Source organism: Zeus faber, assembly GCF_960531495.2.
Source record: "Zeus faber genome assembly, chromosome: 8".
Classification (NCBI taxonomy): Eukaryota; Metazoa; Chordata; class Actinopteri; order Zeiformes; family Zeidae; genus Zeus; species Zeus faber.
Window position 1 is genome coordinate 24049494 of NC_137195.1, and position 18787 is coordinate 24068280.

Sequence of the window (18787 nt, forward strand, 5' to 3'; positions counted from 1 at the left end):
GTCAGAATCAGAATCAGAATCAGAAATACTTTAATAATCCCAGGGGGAAATTACTTTTGTTACAGCTCCAAATCTACATACAACATATTTACATACAACATATAATAATTATTAAGAAACATATTTATATATAAATATATATATAAACATATCTATATACACATGATAAAGTGTAAAATGTGCAGTTAAAATGTGCAAAAAGAAGAAGGTGCAGAAGTGGAAGTCCGTGTTTTGAGGTCAGGTTACAGAGAGGGGGTGTCTGACTCTCTGAGGGAGGCTTTGTAGAGATTGATGCCCTCTGGCAGGAATGATTTCCTGTGGCGCTCTGTGGTGCATCTGGGTAAGAGGAGTCTTCTGCGGAAGGTGCTCCTCTGCTGGGCCAGTGTGTCGTAGAGAGGGTGTGAGACATTGTCCAAGATGGTCTGAAGCCTGGACAGTATCCTCCTCTCTGCCACAGTCATCAGGGTGTCCAGCTCCTCTCCTACGACATCACCGGCCCTCCTGATTAGTTTGTTTAGTCTGTTGTTGTCTGCGACCCCCAGCCCACTGCCCCAGCATGTGACAGCGAAGAAGATCGTACTGGCCACAACAGACTCATAGAACATCCTCAGCATGGTCCGGCAGATGTTAAAGGACCTCAGCCTCCGTAGGAAATAGAGTCGGCTTTGGCCCTTTTTGTAGACTGTCTCGGTGTTTCTGGTCCAGTCCAACTTGTTATTGAAGTACACCCCCAGGTACTTGTACTCCTCCACAGTGTCCACAGGGACCCCCTGGATGGAAACAGGGGTCACAGGTGTTTTTGCCCTCCTCAGATCCATTATGAGCTCCTTTGTCTTACTCACATTGAGCAGCAGATGGTTCAGCTCACTCCAAGTGACAAAGTTGCCCACAACAGTCCTGTATTCACTCTCATCACACTTTTTAATACAACCAACTATTGCTGAGTCATCAGAAAACTTCTGAAGGTGGCAGGACTCAGTGCAATAGTTGAAGTCTGAGGTGAAGAGGGTGAAGAGGAATGAAGAGAGGACAGTCCCCTGTGGGGCCCCAGTGTTGCTGACTACTCTGTCAGACACACAGTTCTGTAGGCGTACATACTGTGGTCTGCCCGTCAGGTAATCAACAATCCAGGACACGATGGGGGCCTCCACCAGCATCTCAGCCATCTTCTCACCCAGAAGAGCCGGACGGATGGTGTTGAAAGCCCTGGAGAAATCAAAGAACATGACTCTCACAGTGCTCGCCGGCTTGTCCAGATGAGTGTAGACTCTGTTCAGCAGGTAGATGATGCTGTCCTCAACTCCCAGGCGGGGCTGGTAGGCAAACTGCAGTGGATCAGTGAAAGGCCTGACCATAGGCCTTAGCTGCTCCAGGACGAGCCTCTCGAAGGTCTTCATGATGTGGGACATCACTCAGCTCTTTAGGAGGTCGCTCCTTCTCTTTCAAAAACTGGTCGATTTTCTGACCTCAGGGAATAAAACCGCTGCAGCACGGAGCCGCGACTTAGCCAGGGCACATCAGAATGGGAGAGTAGGTCCCCGCATTCACCATCGACATCAGATAGTAGAGGTTTTGCGGCAGATAGAAGATTTAAGTCTTGTCAAAGTGAAGAAATTTCAAGGCATTCTGTTGTTTTTCCTGGTGGTAAAACAATGTTCCAATCCTTTGATAAACAAGATAAAAATTAAAAATGAGAATGAAAATATGAATAAGGTAAATCATAAATACAAATCTATATAAAGCATCAAAAAGAAAAAGATACTGGATCCACTGCAACGATATGTATATAAATGTATATAATCATTTACATTGTGCAATATTTTTTGTGCAATGTTTGGGAACTGAGAATAATAATATAGAGGAATATAAATGTGTGCAAGTATTACAGCAGTGAGGTGGACACAGTATTTATGAGGTGAGTCCTAGTTTGTGACAGAGTTCAGTGTGCTTATGGCTTGGAGGAAGAAGCTCTTTCTGAGTCTCTCTGCTCTGGTCTTGTGGCTGCGGAGGCGTTTGCCTGATCGTAGCCACTGGAACAGTCCATCGTTGGGATGGTGGGGATCCTTAATAATCTTCTTAGCCCTGGTCCTGCACTGCCTGCTGTGTGACGCTGCATTCACATGGAACCCAGCAGACGGGAGGCGGCAAACCGGAAGTCATATTAGTGGACGAGAGCATGACGGCAGACCGGTGTGGTGCCAAAAAGTGATTGCCGTCCACTGGGTGGCTGTAATCTGTCAAATATAACCCTTATGAATGACACCAAGTCATTCTGAGTCATAAACAACCTTTCAGTCACAAACTAGGAGCTGCAATCACTTTAAGACAAGTGCAAAACTGCATTTTGTGAGTTGTATTGGCCCTTCAAATGTATTTCAACTGGTAAAAAGGACTCTTCATCTTCATCTTCATCTTCTTTGTTTGATGGTGGATTGTGATCTTTGACTTTGAAGGTGCATATCGCCACCTACTGTACCGTTGTATGTCGAAATTATATTGACATTACATTATGAAGTGGATAAATAGTGTACACCTCAACAAGATAAGATAAACCTTTATTATTCCCACAATGGGGAAATTTCCACAGTTACAGCAGCAAAAACCTTGTATCCTTAAAAAATTAAATCCCAGCTTTCCAGTTGTTCCCAGTATTCCCTCTCGGTTCCATTCTCTACCTGTCTCCCTAATCCTTACTGCAGGAGGAGCCGTTCCCTCTCTTCCTTGTACGTATTGCATTCCATGAGTATATGTTTGACATTGTCTGTGCTTTTGCAATGAGAGCATTCTTCTGACATATTCTCCAAACCAGGAACAGTGTCTTGTTGAGTCCTGTGTGATCAAACCTTAACCTCGTTCAACTGACTTCCTCCCTCCTGTTTCCCCTCCTTACATCCTGGGCCTTTATGGATTTCACAACTTTGTAGTGTGTTCGTCCCTTATTGGCCTCATGCCATCTTTGCTGCCATTTCCTCATTGTCCTTTTTTCTTCCCCTTTCTCAAAAGGAATATCCAAAATGCTTGTCACTTGTGATCGATGAAGCCTTTCAGAGACGCTGCTTCCTGCCCCGAGCCTCGCTGCAAACTCGCTGCCGCCACCGCGTGGTAAAGACAAAGCACTGCACCTTCCGCCATAACTAAAAACAACAACTGCACCCGTTGTTGTTCAAATGCAAACGAAACTGGAACCTGAGAAAACGTCAAACAAAACAACAAACTGCTTCTATCTCACGTCCCACCTTTAACTGGACAGCAAAATGATGATTTATTTATTTTATTCGTTTAGGTTTATTGTATTTTGTGTGCAAAGGAAAAGGAGAACGATGGCGGCTTGTTTACGGTGAAAATGCCATTAACCCTCTGAAGACCAAGCTGTAGTCAGAGAAGCGTGATGAGTGTGATTTTGGTGTGGTCTGATATTTATCTAAATATAATCAACTTAACACACTCTGACTCCAAAGTGCTTGATATATCTATTTGAGGGAAAAACACAGCTGCATTGATGTGCCATCAATAGTTTTGTCAGTATCATTATGCAGCTTTTAGATAGATCTAAAACACACAAGACATAAAGAGAATGTTTTTGTATTTTGTGTTGCCGCCAGAAATGTTGTCATAGCAACACACGAGAATATATTAACAAACTGTTTTGTCAACACAAAAGTTGTTCATGTTGTTCAATGAAGTCAAAATAGTTGATCAAATCTAATTTCTAAATAGTTAAAAACAAGGTTTTATCACAACTGTTCACAACTTTATTTTATTTGACCCAAGGTGTGAAATGAGCCACGAGCTGAAAATGCACGACCCCCTGGTGGGGGCCATTAGAGGTGTGGCTCTGCAGCAGGCTGGGCCCTCTCTCTGGCACACTCTCAAAGGAATGAGGCTGTAGGCGAGTGGGAGTGGGGCAATTCAAGAAATGTAAGCAATGTTTTTTCTTTTGAAAGATTTATTGAAGACGTCACACAAACTATATACAAAAACCCCCAAAAATGGTTTTAGGTGAGAAGAGCAACTCTAGAACCAACAATCACAGAGAGAGAGAGAGAGACTGACTGACTGACTGACTGACCATCACACCTGGCAGGGCAATGCCACATATGACATACAGCTCACCAGCTTATGGACTGCACCCACACCTGGACGTGCTGTACAATGCTCAGCTTGCTCAGCAAAAGAAAAACTGAAGAGAAGAAAAGACGTCGCCGCCGCCAACATGTTTTTCTTTTTTGGTCAATTTGATTGACAAAAATTGTCTCTTAACTGGTGAACTTGCCAGAAAGGAGGCGGGGCCATGTGGGCGAGGCGTTTCCCAGTATCACAGACCTGAAACTAACCCCCGTCGCCCTTCATCCACTCCCATGCACTAGATTTGTAACAGCTGTTGCCATGCAAGCAGCACACACTCAGGCACAAGTAAGTGAGTCATCAATTTATTGACAATTGACGTCAACTGTGTCCAAATAAAGAGTTCCGGAAGTGATTTCCCTGTCGCAAAAATGAAAAGGCTTTCAACATCATTCCTTCTTTCTGTCACTGTTGCGATCATCGCAGACTTTTCAAACTGAAATCTGTCACTTTTTGCAGGCAAAATCAATACATTTGTCACTCCAACTTTGTTGACCTTGTTTAGCAACTCTTGAACAATGATCTGAACCAAGATGTTGCCAGAACAACTTGGTTAAGATTTAACCACAACAATGCAAGGGAATGGAGGGCAGGCCATCTGTCAGAAAATATGATTTCATTGAAGTTATTTCATGCTATTCATAGGGAGTGTGGTCAGGCCGGAGGATGAGTTTATAGACAGTTCATATTGATTTGCGTCTAATGCACAACTGCAAGCAAGACAGCTAGAACTAATACCCCTTTCCCACTGCACCAAAAACCTGGTAACACCTGCCAACATCTGCCATTTGTCATCAGTGGGAAAGGAAAATCCCTGGTCTCAGTCCCGGGTCTAATGACCCTGCGATAGACACAGGTTTCAATCGGTTCCACCTCTGATCGGCTCTGATGTGAGTAGGACACCCGGGTCCACACGCTCATTTTGGCCCCTTTAGCTGCACGATGTGACGCACGTTGAAATTCTGGACGCTGGCACATAAATAGACAGGAGTATCTGTGTATCATTCCATCATTTAATATCCCTTTAAGAATCCAAAATCAAAATCAGAAGTTGGACTTTTTTTCCGCATGGGGGACCATGAAATGTTTTGAGTGAGGTGATCGCACCGTGGGGAGGACAGCGGAGAACCCCTATGCCCCCCGCCGGGCTCCTAGTCACTCCAGCACCGCCCCAAGCCGCTCCCCGGCATCGAAGGACCGGTGTGCGAGTGCCCACCGGCAGCACGGAGCATCTGAAATAAACAGCATTTCTCCTAGCAACGGGAAAGGGTTTACCCGGGTTAAAAAAAAAAAAATTGGTGTGAAAACGGTTTAAGCCGCCATGTTGAATGCGGTGGTTCTATATACAGTCAATAATTGTGAAAAAGTGGTTCTTTTTCCACCAGCGTTAGAAGCACTGACATATAATAATAATAGACTAGGTTTTGGGCCGGTCGCCTGGGGACATGGCCCGGGACCTCCGTGGACATTGATGGGAAGCAGCGGCCCGGCCCTGGGGGCTAGGGCCTCCAAACTCAGGGTGTGGAATGGCCGGGGCTTCCCCCCGAATTGGAATTCCGAATTTATTCTCGAAAGGTTCTTTCGAGTTTATTCTCGAGTCGGCTACCAACTCGGAATTACGAGTTTATTCTCGAAATACAGGCCCATTTTTTGCGTTCTCTGCAAAGTCAGTTCTTCTAACTTTATTTATATCAGTGGTTTTAACTCCGACCGCTGTTTGAATTAAGTACATCTTTGTGTGAAGGTTTACATTTGTAATTGACAACAACGCTCTTGTCTTTGCATTGTGGAAAATGACATTATACGGTGAAAATGTGTCATTCCTGTCATTCAAATCTAAATGCCTCCATTCCTGGCTTTAGCGTAGGTAAAGTCTGCAGTATTTCCAAGAGTATTTTAATGAACATATGCAAGTGATATAAGCCTCTGACAAAGGATTTATGTTCTATGGAGAAAATGTTTTAGTTACTGTGAAATACTTGTTTGAACGTTACCTGTAGCGGGGAAATAATTGTTGTTGTGTAGTTATGTCTTTTATACTTACCGTGTCACCCTGAAAATAACTAACATCATACTTACCTTTATTACCTTCCTGTTGGAATCCAATTCCTATGGTGATTGATGTGTTTTTTACCTTGTATGTTTTCCCTTTCACCTTCCTGCATTGAAAAGCTGCCAGATGCAACAATCTGCCTGTTCCTTGGAGGGTTGAGTGGAGAACAGTTGAACTTGCTGTGAGGCCTCAGTGCAGCTCATCGTGACAACACAGAGACAACAGTTCACTTGATGGAGTCCATGTATTTTCTAAAGCATCTGCTCTTTGTCTAAATGTCAATAAGTGTGAATTACTAGGTAACATGCATTCAATTTGTTCTATTCCAGTCAAAGATTGAGTTACCCACCTGCGAATGTTTTATTACTAAAGACCAAACAAGAAGGTGTTCTTTGAATTTCACTCGTATTCTAGAAAAAAACTCTGGAAAAGTCAATGGCTGCAAAGAGCCTTGCCTTTAAAAGATCAAGATAAATACAAATATCTATTGAACCTTTATGTAAAAACAGCAAAGTTGGTTCCTTGTTCCAGAATGACATTGTGTCCGTCCCGTATGGACATGCATTCCGGAACACTGGGATAGATACTTGCCGGAAGAGAGTTTGGACTCCAACTGAAAAATACTCATTAACCAATAAAATGAAAGAGGTTTCATTTAACATCATCCACAGATGGTACCACTTCCATCTGTTCTTGTCACATTTAAAGGAAATTTGATCACATCCAAAGCCCAATTTTTAGTTGGAGAAAAAGAAATGGAATCATATATTAAATGTATTTGGGAAGAACCAAAAAGCATTAAAGAGCCAAAGAATATGCCTGACCCTAAATGTTGTTTTGTAGACTTACTGCACTTTACTGTCACCTGCTGGATTGTTAAGATAATTGATATGACTTTGTCCTTTTACTCTATGAATGTAGCCCTGGCCAAACAAAAACATGTCATTAATCTCACACCTGTCATCGCTGTCAATGATTTTAATCGTTTGACAGCTCTAGTGATGATCAATGATGATGTCAGTGTTATTTGCTAAAGAATTTGTCATTTCTCTAATACTTTTTTATTTAACAGTTTACTGATAGTAGTTTTATAAGTAAATATATAAGTATTGCAATAATAATAAAATGATAATGATAAGAATAATATTAATAAGCATAATCATAATAAGAAATACAAATGACTAATAAAAATAATGAAATTATAATTAAATAATAATCGTAATAATACATTGAAATAATAATACATTGTAATAATAAGAACAACTTTGATATATTAAATCAATCTTATTTGTTTTTTGGCTGCTGGGGTGGGCTGACTGTCAGTAAAAGGCGGAGCTATGTAGGTGGTGCTTCTCACTTTCAAGGAAATGAAACTTAAAAGAATCCAGTTTGTCTTTCACAGTCACACGAAGGATACAGGTCAGTTCTGTCTTAATTGTCTGATTCTTGGTCGGTTGTCACAGAAATTGAACTTAAAATAATTCAATATGATCCAATATTGATATGACTTTGTCCTCTTACTCTATGAATGTAGCCCTGGCCAAACAAAAACATGTCATTAATCTCATACCTGTCATCGCTGTCAATGATTTTAATCGTTTGACAGCTCTAGTTATGATCAATGATGATGTCAGTGATGTTTGCTAAAGAATTTGTTATTTCTCTTATAATTTTATTTACCAGTTTACCGATAGTAGTATTATTTTAAGTTAATATATAAGTATTGTAATAATAATAATAATAAAAAAGCATAAGCATAATAATAAATTCAAATTACTAATAACAATAATGAAATCATAATAATAATAATATTGATAATACATTGTAATAATAATAACTTTGATATATTAAATCAATCTTATTTGTTTTTTGGCTGCTGGGGTGGGCTGACTGTCAGTAAAAGGTGGAGCTATGTAGGTGGTGCTTCTCACTTTCAAGGAAATGAAACTTAAAAGAATCCAGTTTCTCTTTCACAGTCACACGAAGGATACAGGTCAGTTCTGTCTTGAATGTCTGTGATTCTTGGTCGGTCGTTGTTTTTTTTTAATGAAAATATTTGATCAAGTGACGTGTTGAGCAGAGGGTTTTTGGGAGCTTTGTGGAGCATAAACTTGTGACGTTCATTGAGATCATCAACAGAAACAAGCAGTAGGGTGGAGGGGGAAGTGTTTTATTTTTGCAGTCATTTTAGTAAAATGGTCCAATCCTTTTGCATTTCATGTCAGTCATCATGTAGTTTGAGTATTTTTTGAAAAAAGACTGTTCTGACAACACAATTCACCACCAAATATATGTTTGAAAGGTTGAAGTTGGTGACCTTGTGAATGAGCTCCTGGTTCTAAACCACGGAAACAAAAATAAGCTTTGCTCTTGTTGTCATCTGCTCCCCATGTCTCTGTGTCATTCTCTCCTCTCTCCTCTCCTCCAGCCATGGCCTCAGCCACCGATCTCCTGGACCCGGAACAGTTCATATGTTCCATCTGTCTGGACGTGTTTGCCGAACCTGTTACCATTTCATGTGGACACAACTTCTGCAAGGCCTGTGTCACCAAATATTGGGACGAATGTGAACAGTATAATTGCCCAATGTGTAAAAAGTCATTTGAAAAAAGACCCGATGTCTGTGTCAATACTTTAATATCTGAGGTGGTGGCTGCTCATTTCAAGATGGCTGTTCATGTTAAAGCTGCCGGTTCCAACCACCACAACCAAGAGGAAGGGGCGGTGCTCTGTGACATCTGTCCAGGCACCAAGCTCAAGGCCCTGAAGTCCTGCCTGGTGTGTTCAGCCTCTTTTTGTGAGACTCACCTGGAGCCCCATCAGAGGGTGGCAGCCCTGAAGAGACACAAGCTGATCAACCCTGTAGAGAACCTGGAGGACAGGATCTGTAAGAAACACGATAAGCTTTTAGATCTCTACTGCAGGACTGAGCAGCTCTGTGTCTGCGTCATGTGCACGGAACACAAGGGTCACGAAACGGTGCCCGTAGAGGAAGAGTACGAGCGCCGCAAGGTCCAGCTGGGGAAGAGGATACCGGAATATCAGGAGATGATAGAAGAACGACGACGGAAGGTGGAAGAGATCGAGCGCTCGGTGGAGGAGGGTAAGACAGTCGCAGAGAAAGAGATAGCGGAGTGGGCGGAGGCCGTCGCCGCTTTGATGGCCTCCGTCCGGACGAAGCAGGATGAGCTGATCTCAGCCATCGAGGAGAAGCAAAAAGCAGCAGAGAAACAGGCTGAAGAGTGCATCACAGAGCTGGAGCAGGAAATCACAGAGCTCCAGCGGAGGAGCAGCGAGATGGAGCATCTCTCACACGCTGAGGACCACCTCCAGCTCCTCCAGCGCCTCCCATCCGTCTTCTCCTCTCCACATGCCAAGGACTTGTCTGATATACCCGTACGCACTCATCTCCATCGGCCGAGGCTTGGATTGGCCGTAGCACAGTTGGAGAAGACAATCGCTCAGGAAATGGAGAGAATTCTGGTCAGAACGTCCTTGGTCGAGGAAGATCTGGAAAACTTAGCGATAGATGTCAGACTGAGGCTGATGCAGCAGCTGTACACAGTGGATGTGACCCTGGACCCTGATACAGCACATCCACTGCTGATAGTGTCTGGTGATGGCAAACAAGTGACACTTGGAGACAAATATCAGCAGCTCCCTGATAATCCAAAACGATTTGATTATTATAGATTTGTTCTGGGAAGAGAAGGTTTCACTTCAGGGATATTTTATTTTGAGGTTGAGGTGGAAGGGGAGGACTGGTGTTTAGGAGTGTTCAAAGAGTCAGTCAACAGGAAGGAAGGTTTATCTCTCAGCACTAAAGATGGCTGCTGGTTTATATATGGAGATAAAATAACTTCTTCTGGGGTTAAACTATCCTGTAAACAAAATATGTCCAAAGTTGGGGTGTTTGTAGACTATGAGGAAGGGCTAGTTTCCTTCTACCATGTGGAGGCAAAGGATCATATCTACTCCTTCACAGGCTGCACATTCACCGAGAAGATCTATCCAGCGTTTAACCCAAGTTTAGTTTATTCCAATAAAGTGTCACTGAGGATCACAGCTCTGAGGTGAAAACAATGAGCTCTCATCCAGCCACAGCACATTTGTATCTTTACACTTTGATCTCCATTGTTCAGATGCTTTCATCCAGAGCCACTTGCAGCCACTACAATGAGTGAGTGACATGACAAACATTTACAACATGTTGTGTGAGGTGTTCTTTACTTTGATGTCATCACTTATAATGTTTGTAAAAATAACATGGACATCATTCTTTTTTTCCTCCATTTCTCCCTTTTTTGGTGTTTTTCTCTTGTTTCCATCGTAAAAGCTTCTTTTTAAATGTTTAGTTTGATGTGAACAGAACTGTTTTTGGACTTGATGACGTTGGTTTCTTTGTGCTTCACTGAGGACATTTGCTTTTTGGTTTGAACAATAAAGGCTTCAAACTACGAATGGAATCGTCTCCTCATCTCACCTAATGCTAATGCTAATTCAGCTCATGGTTAGACGGCTAATGCTAAGACGGCTAATGCTAATACGGCTAATGCTAATTCAGCCCAAGGTTAGACTGCTAATGTTAAAGCAACTAATGCTAATACGGCTAATGCTAATTCAGCTCATGGTTACCCGGCTAATGCTAAGACGGCTAATGCTAATTCAGCCCATGGTTCGACTGCTAATGCTAAAACAACTGATGCTAATTGAGCTCATGGTTAGACGGCTAATGCCCAGACGGCTAATGCTAATTCAGCTCATGGTAAGACTGCTAATGCTAAAACAACTAATGCTAATTCAGCTCATGGTTAGACGGCTAATGTTAAAGCAACCAATGCTAATACGGCTAATGCTAATTCAGCTCATGGTTACCCGGCTAATGCTAGGACGCCTAATGCTAATACGGCTAATGCTAATTAAGCTCATGGTCAGACTGCTAATGCTAAAACAACTAATGCTAATTCAGCTCATGGTCAGACTACTAATGCTAAAACAACTGATGCTAATTGAGCTCATGGTTAGACGGCTAATGCCCAGACGGCTAATGCTAATTCAGCTCATGGTAAGACTGCTAATGCTAAAACAACTAATGCTAATTGAGCTCATGGTTAGACGGCTAATGCCCAGACGGCTAATGCTAATTCAGCTCATGGTAAGACTGCTAATGCTAAAACAACTAATGCTAATTCAGCTCATGGTTAGACGGCTAATGTTAAAGCAACCAATGCTAATACGGCTAATGCTAATTCAGCTCATGGTTACCCGGCTAATGCTAGGACGCCTAATGCTAATACGGCTAATGCTAATTAAGCTCATGGTCAGACTGCTAATGCTAAAACAACTAATGCTAATTCAGCTCATGGTTAGACGGCTAATGCCAAGACGGCTAATGATAATACGGCTAATGCTAATTCAGCTCACGGTTAGACCGCTAATGCTAAACAACTAATGCTAATTCTAAGACGGCTCATGCTAAGACGGCTCTTTCTAAAACGGCTAATGCTAATACGGCTCATGCTTATACGGCTAATGCTAATACAGCTCATGTTAGACGGCAAATTCTAAGACAGCTCATGCTAATACGGCTCATGCTTATACGGCTATTGCTAATACGGCAAATGCTAATACAGCTCATGCTAATTTGGCTAACGCTAGGACAGCCCATGGTGAGACGGCTAATGCTAATACGGCTAATGCTAAATCAGCCCAAGGTTAGACTGCTAATGTTAAAGCAACTAATGCTAATACGGCTAATGCTAATTCAGCTCATGGTTACCCGGCTAATGCTAAGACGGCTAATGCTAATACGGCTAATGCTAATTCAGCTCATGGTTCGACGGCTAATGTTAAAGCAACCAATGCTAATACGGCTAATGCTAATTCAGCTCATGGTTACCCGGTTAATGCTAAGACGCCTAATGCTAATTAAGCTCATGGTTAGACTGCTAATGCTAAAACAACTAATGCTAATTCAGCTCATGGTTAGACGGCTAATGCCCAGACGGCTAATGATAATATTGCAAATGCTAATTCAGCTCACGGTTAGACCGCTAATGCTAAAACAACTAATGCTAATTCTAAGACGGCTCATGCTAAGACGGCTCTTTCTAAAACGGCTCATGCTTATACGGCTAATGCTAATACGGCAAATGCTAATACAGCTCATGTTAGACGGCTAATTCTAAGACAGCTCATGCTAATACGGCTCATGCTTATACGGCTAATGCTAATACGGGAAATGCTAATACAGCTCATGCTAATTTGGCTAACGCTAGGACAGCCCATGGTTAGACGGCTAATGCAAAGACAACTAATTTTAATACGGCTAATGCTAATACAGCTAATGGTAATTCGGCTAATGCTAGGACAGCTGATGCTAAGACGGCTAATTCTAAGACAGCTCATGCTAATACGGCTCATGCTTATACGGCTATTGCTAATACGGCTAATGATAATACGGCTATTGCTAATTCAGCTCACGGATAGACCGCTAATGCTAAAACAGCTCTGTTAGACGGCTAATTCTAAGACAGCTCATGCTAATACGGCTCATGCTTATACGGCTAATGCTAATACGGCAAATGCTAATACAGCTCATGCTAATTTGGCTAACGCTAGGACAGCCCATGGTTAGACGGCTAATGCTAATCCGGCTCATGCTAACACGGCTAATGCTAAGACGGCTCTTTCTAAAACGGCTAATGCTAATTCGGCTCATTCTAATACGGCTAATGCTAGGACAGCTCATGGTAGCATTGCTACTGCTTAAATGGCTAATGCTAAGATTGCTCATGCTGGGATGTCTCATGGTGAGACGGCTAATGCTAAGACGGCTCTTAATAAGACGGTTAACGCTACTACGGCTAATGCTAATACGGTTCATGCTAACACGGCTAATGCTAGGACAACTCATGGTTTGACGGCTCATGCTAATACGGCCAATGCTAACACGGCTCATCCTAAAATGGCTAATGCTAATTAGGCTCAATCTAATACGGCTTATGCTAGGGTAGCTCATGGTAATGCTAATATGGCTCATTCTAGGATGTCTTATGGTGAGACGGCTAACGCTACTACGGCTAATGCTAACACGGCTAATGCTAGGACAGCTCATGGTTAGACGGCTCAGGCTAGGACGGCTAATGCTAGGACAGCTCATGGTTAGAAGGCTAATTCTAAGAGAGCTAATGCTAAGAGAGCTAATGCTAAGACGGCTCATGCTAATACGGCTAATACGGCTAATGCTAATACAGCTAATGCTAAGACGGCTAATGCTAGGACAGCTGTGCTAGTGTTAGTGTTCGGAGAAAAAGATATATCCTCCTCGAAGCATCACCAAGTTGTTCAGTTGTCTTAACCTGTTTTAATCAATTACTATGGATTCAAGTATGATAATTACCTTCGAGGTTCTCCGCGTGCTCGTTGATGGGTTGGAGCGTCAATCAGAAGACGTAACAGGACTCTAGGAGTCGGTCATATTTATTGTCAAGCAGAATCAAAAAGTATAACAGAGTCTCTGGGTCTAATCCCTTGTCTCCCTGACAGAGCTATCGAGCAGGGTCAGTTCGCTAGGTCTCAACCCCCTCTCTCTCTTTTCTCGACCCTTATGAAGTCTCCCCTCAGCGGGTCCTCAAAGGATAAATGGATCACAAAGACCTATGTACGTGCAAACAGCATGAGCAACATGCACGCAATAGGAAACGTACTGGAAACAATGTGTGAGCGACTGGTCACAAAGAACTGTTTCCAACCAGAGGCGTCATATTATTTCTAACAACGGCTAATTCTAAGACGGCTCATGCTAGGACAGCTAATGCTAAGGTGGCTCATGCTAAGGTGGCTCATGCTAAGACATTTACATTTACATTTACATTTAGTCATTTGGCAGACGCTTTTATCCAAAGCGACTTACAAGGGAGAATAACATTCAGCTACATTGCGACAGAGATTAGTGTAACAACAACATTGGTGTAACAATAAATACTGCTAGGTGGTGCTGAGTAGTTGTAGGTTAGGACAGGAGGTACTCACTGAAGAGCTGGCTCTTCAGGTGCTTCTTAAAGACAGAGAGGGAGGTCCCCGCTCTGGTCATTTTTGGCAGCTCGTTCCACCAACGTGGAACTACAAATGAGAATAGCCTGGATTGCCGTGGCTGTATGGCCGGCAGAGCCAGGCGACGCTCATTTGACGAGCGCAGCATCCGGGGGGCAACATGTGCTCTTACAAGAGCATTTAAGTAGGCGGGAGCGTTCCCAGCAATCACTCTGTAGGCCAGCGTAAGAGACTTGAACTTGATGCGGGCGGCTACAGGTAACCAGTGGAGCTCGATGAGCAGCGGAGTGACATGTGCCCTCTTTGGCTGGTTGAACACCAGTCGGGCCGCCGCATTCTGTATCATCTGAAGTGGCTTCACCGCACAGGCCGGCAAGCCTGTTAAGAGGGCGTTGCAGTAGTCGAGACGGGACATCACCAAGGTTTGTACCAGCAGTTGAGTGGCATATTGGGTCAGGTACGGCCTGACTTTTCGGATGTTGAGTAGTGCGAAGCGGCAGGACCGGGAGACTGCGGCAACATGGTCCGAGAATGTCAGTTGGTCATCAATAATGACACCAAGATTCCTTGCAGCCTTGGTAGGAACAAGAGATAGAGAGTCGATTTTAATATCAATGTTGTGATAAATACCTTGTTTGGCCGGGAAGACCAGCAGTTCCGTTTTCGCCAGATTTAGTTGAAGATGATAATCCTTCATCCATGTGGATATGTCAGCGAGACAATCCGAGATCCGCGTCGAGATAGTAGGGTCGTCTGGCGGGAAGGACAGATAGAGTTGAGTATCATCCGCATAGCAGTGATATGAAAAGCCATGTGAGCGGATGATCGGGCCCAGTGAGGTGGTGTATATGGCAAAGAGGAGGGGTCCTAGCACCGAGCCTTGGGGCACCCCTGTGGTGAGGTTGTGAGGCACAGACAGCTGGCCTCGCCATGTCACACTGAACGAGCGCCCAGTTAGGTAAGATTCGAACCAGGAAAGTGCACTGCCCGTTATGCCCATGCTTGAGAGTATGGACAGGAGTATGCAATGATTGACAGTGTCAAAAGCAGCTGATAAGTCTAGCAGAATGAGGACCGAGGATTTGGCAGCAGCTCTAGCAGTTTTTAAGGCCTCTGTCACAGACAACAGGGATGTTTCAGTGGAGTGACCACTTTTGAAGCCAGATTGAAGTGTATCAAGAAGGTTGTTTCTTGACAGGTACTCTGTAACCTGTCTAGAGACCGCCCTCTCTAAGGTTTTGGAAAGGAATGGGAGGAGAGAGACCGGCCGATAGTTTCCTACTTGATTGGGATCGAGTGAGGGTTTTTTGAGCAGTGGTGCGACCCGAGCCGCTTTGAAAGCGGAAGGGAAAGTGCCGGAAGTTAGGGAAGAATTAATCACATGTGTGATTGCCGGGGTGATAGTCGGTGATATGGCTTGAAGGAGGTTGGATGGGATCGGATCTAGCGGACAGGTAGTGGGACGGCTACATGTTAGTAGTTTAGATACCTCACTTTCAGCGAGGGGGGTGAAACCAGGGAACGATGAGCCTAGGGCTGGAGAAGACAGGTTGTGAGTAAGTTGTTTAGTGAATTGGCTGCTGATGGCTGCCACTTTGTGAGTAAAAAAGGAGGCAAGGCAGTCGGCAGTGAGGTTAGTAGCTGGGGGAGGTGGTGGAGGGTAAAGCAGAGACTTGAAGGTGGCGAATAACTTACGTGAGTCTGTGGCACCGTTGATCCTATCGTTGAAGAAGGCCTTCTTGGCAGCAGTGATGCTGGAGGAGAAGGAGGACAGCAGTGTCTGGTAGCTAGCAAGATCCTCAGTTGTTTTGGATTTGTGCCATTTCCTCTCGGCTGCTCTGAGGTCGGTGCGCGTTGTCCGGAGGGTGTCAGTCAGCCAAGGGTGCGACTGGGTTGAACGAGCAGGTCTGGTGGATAGTGGACACAGGCTATACAGACATGAGCTCAAGGTGGAGCAGAGGGAGTCAGTGGCATCATTAACCTGCAGAGAGGAGAAAGTGCCGTGGGGTGGAAGAGAAGAGGAGAGCACAGAGGAGAAGTGGGTGGGAGACAAGTTGCGGAGATTGCTGCGGATAGTAACCATGGGTGGGGAGGTGGGGGGTTGTTTTGGTAGCTGGACATTGAAGTGGATGAAGAAGTGGTCAGAGAGATGAAGAGGAGTGACCCATAGGTTGTCGGTGGTACAGCTCCGAGCAAGAATGAGATCAAGCACTTTGCCAGCCTTGTGAGTCGGTGGAGTCGGGATCTGTCTTAGGTCGAACGAGCGAACCAAAGACAGGAAGTCAGCCGAGCTCGCACTGTCCAAGTGGATGTTCATGTCTCCGAGGACGAGCATGGGACACTCGTGCTCAGGGATTGATGACAGCAGGGTGTCAAGCTCATGTAGGAAGTCACCTAGTTGTCCTGGTGGACGGTAGATGACGACCACATAGGCTTTCACCGGAGCAGTCACCAAGACGGCGTGATATTCAAAGGAGGCAAAGTTGTTTAAAGGCAGCAGTGGATTAAATTTCCATGTGTTGGAAATTAGCAGGCCAGTCCCACCACCACGGCCAGATGGTCTGGATGTGTGGGAGAATGTGTAGTTAGTGGAGAGTGCAGCCGGGGTTGCGCTATCTTCCGGTTTAATCCATGTCTCAGTGAGAGCAAGGAGCTCCGAGGAGAGGTGGTTGGCATGACCAGAAATGAAGTCTGCCTTGTTAACTGCAGATCGACAATTCCACAAGCCAACAGAGAAGGAGGTCTTTGCAGAAGATGTTTGCTGCAGGGACCTGAGGTTACCCGGATTGCATCGGCGTATGGTATAACGACGCTTTCTGGGTGACCTTGAAGTTGTAGGGATGCGGTAGTAGCACATTTTGTATGGAGTGAGAGAAAGAAGGCAGGTTTGCCTTGTTCGGTGTCCTTGCTTCGGTTGACGTGCAGAGGTAGACGTGCGTCTTTACACAGAGCGACTACAAATGGGCCAACGCTTGAAGCTAACGCTTCAAGGGCAGGACCATAAATAGGTGATAGAATACAGCTGCTCGTGTGATTAGGGTTGCACCTGGCTAAGAGCACGCCCACATAAGAGAGGACTTACCTGAATAGGGGGTGTGTCTGGAACACAAGCTTGTTGGCAGATCAGCAAATAGCAGTGAAATGTACAGAGTCAATCCAGTAGTCCAAGTTGCAATATTACAATACGAGCAGTGATACACTACACAGCAACCTCAGCTGTGTGCTAAGACGGCTAATGTTAATACGGCTCAGGCTAATACGGCTAATGCTAGGAGGGCTCAAAGTTAGTTGGCTAATTCTAAGAGGGCTCATGCTTAGACGGCTAATGCTAATACGGCTAATGCTAAGACGGCTAAGACTAAGAAGGCTTATGCTAATATGGCTAATGCTAAGGCGGCTTTTGCTAAGACGGCTAATGCTAATGCGGCTAATTCTAACACGGCTCATGCTAATACGGCTAATGCTAGGACAGCTCATGGTTAGTAAGTAAGTAAAAATGTATTTATATCGCACCTTTCCAACAATAAATGCAACTCAACGTGCTGTACAACAGCGCATTACAGAGTAAAAGATTTAACCAACAATGAAACTCAAAAACATTAATCAGATAATAATAAGGAATAAAAGATTCAAATCAAGCCATTAATCATAAGAATTAGAAGATTGAAAATCAAAAACATTAATAAGAATTAGAAGATTAAAAACAAGCCAAAGCACAGTTTCCGCAGTCGATGTCTACTGGCCCTGTCTCTCCACAGCTGCGACACAAGGTGATGACACACGTTAGGGAAAAACAACTAGAGAACCGTAGGGTTACAAAGTGCTGATAAAACAATAAAAGTCTAGGTAGGCCTACTAGGTACAGTAGGTACAGCAGTAAAACAGTAGGTACGGCCGGTAGGAAGTAGCAGTGCAGTGGACGTAGCAGTGCAGGAGCGCTCTAGTTGTACGCCAGAGTGAATACATGCGTTTTTAGTTTTCTTTTAAAGATGGCAAACAAGCCGGCTTTCCTAAAATCTATAGGTAGTGCATTCCAAAGCTTTGGGGCATAAGTTTGGAAGGCTGCACTCCCGATTCTCTTCTGTGTATTACTTGGTGCTTCTAACAGGCCAGCAGTAGATGAGCTGCAGCCTTTCAGTAGTTACTTTGGGAAGGCCAGTGAGAAGTGCATTACAGTAGTCAAGCCGGCTTGATACAAAGGCGTGAATCAGCTTTTCAGCATCCTTTTGGCTCTTGTATATTTCTAAGGTGAAAAAATGAAACTTTCCTCACCTTGTTAATAGGGGACTTGAAGCTTTGGTCAGAGTCTAGAATGACACCCAAACTTGTAGCCTCAGGTTTGACCCAGGGTGCCAATTTCCCCAGGTTTTTAAGTAGCATGTCCCTTTTTGGGTGGGGGGGCAATCAGAAGGATTTCAGTTTTGTTTTCATTTAGCTTCAGGAAGTTATTGCTCATCATTTGGTTCTGCCGAGATGTATAGCTGTGTGTCATCGGCATAGCTATGGAAGCGTACATCGTGCTCTCTAATGGTGTGCCCAAGTGGCAGCATGTAT

The 18787-nt window shown here is 44.1% G+C and overlaps 1 protein-coding gene across 1 annotated transcript; it reads left to right on the top strand.

Annotated features, from left to right (window-relative positions):
- Nucleotides 1–8608: 8608 nt before the first annotated feature.
- On the top strand, nucleotides 8609–10501 carry LOC307233599 (E3 ubiquitin-protein ligase TRIM39-like; the record flags this gene model as incomplete). Its single annotated transcript, XM_080004949.1, has 1 exon — nucleotides 8609–10501. One exon carries the CDS (start codon nucleotides 8609–8611, stop codon nucleotides 10253–10255), a length of 1647 nt encoding a protein of 548 aa, XP_079861075.1. The 3' UTR covers nucleotides 10256–10501.
- Nucleotides 10502–18787: the final 8286 nt, after the last annotated feature.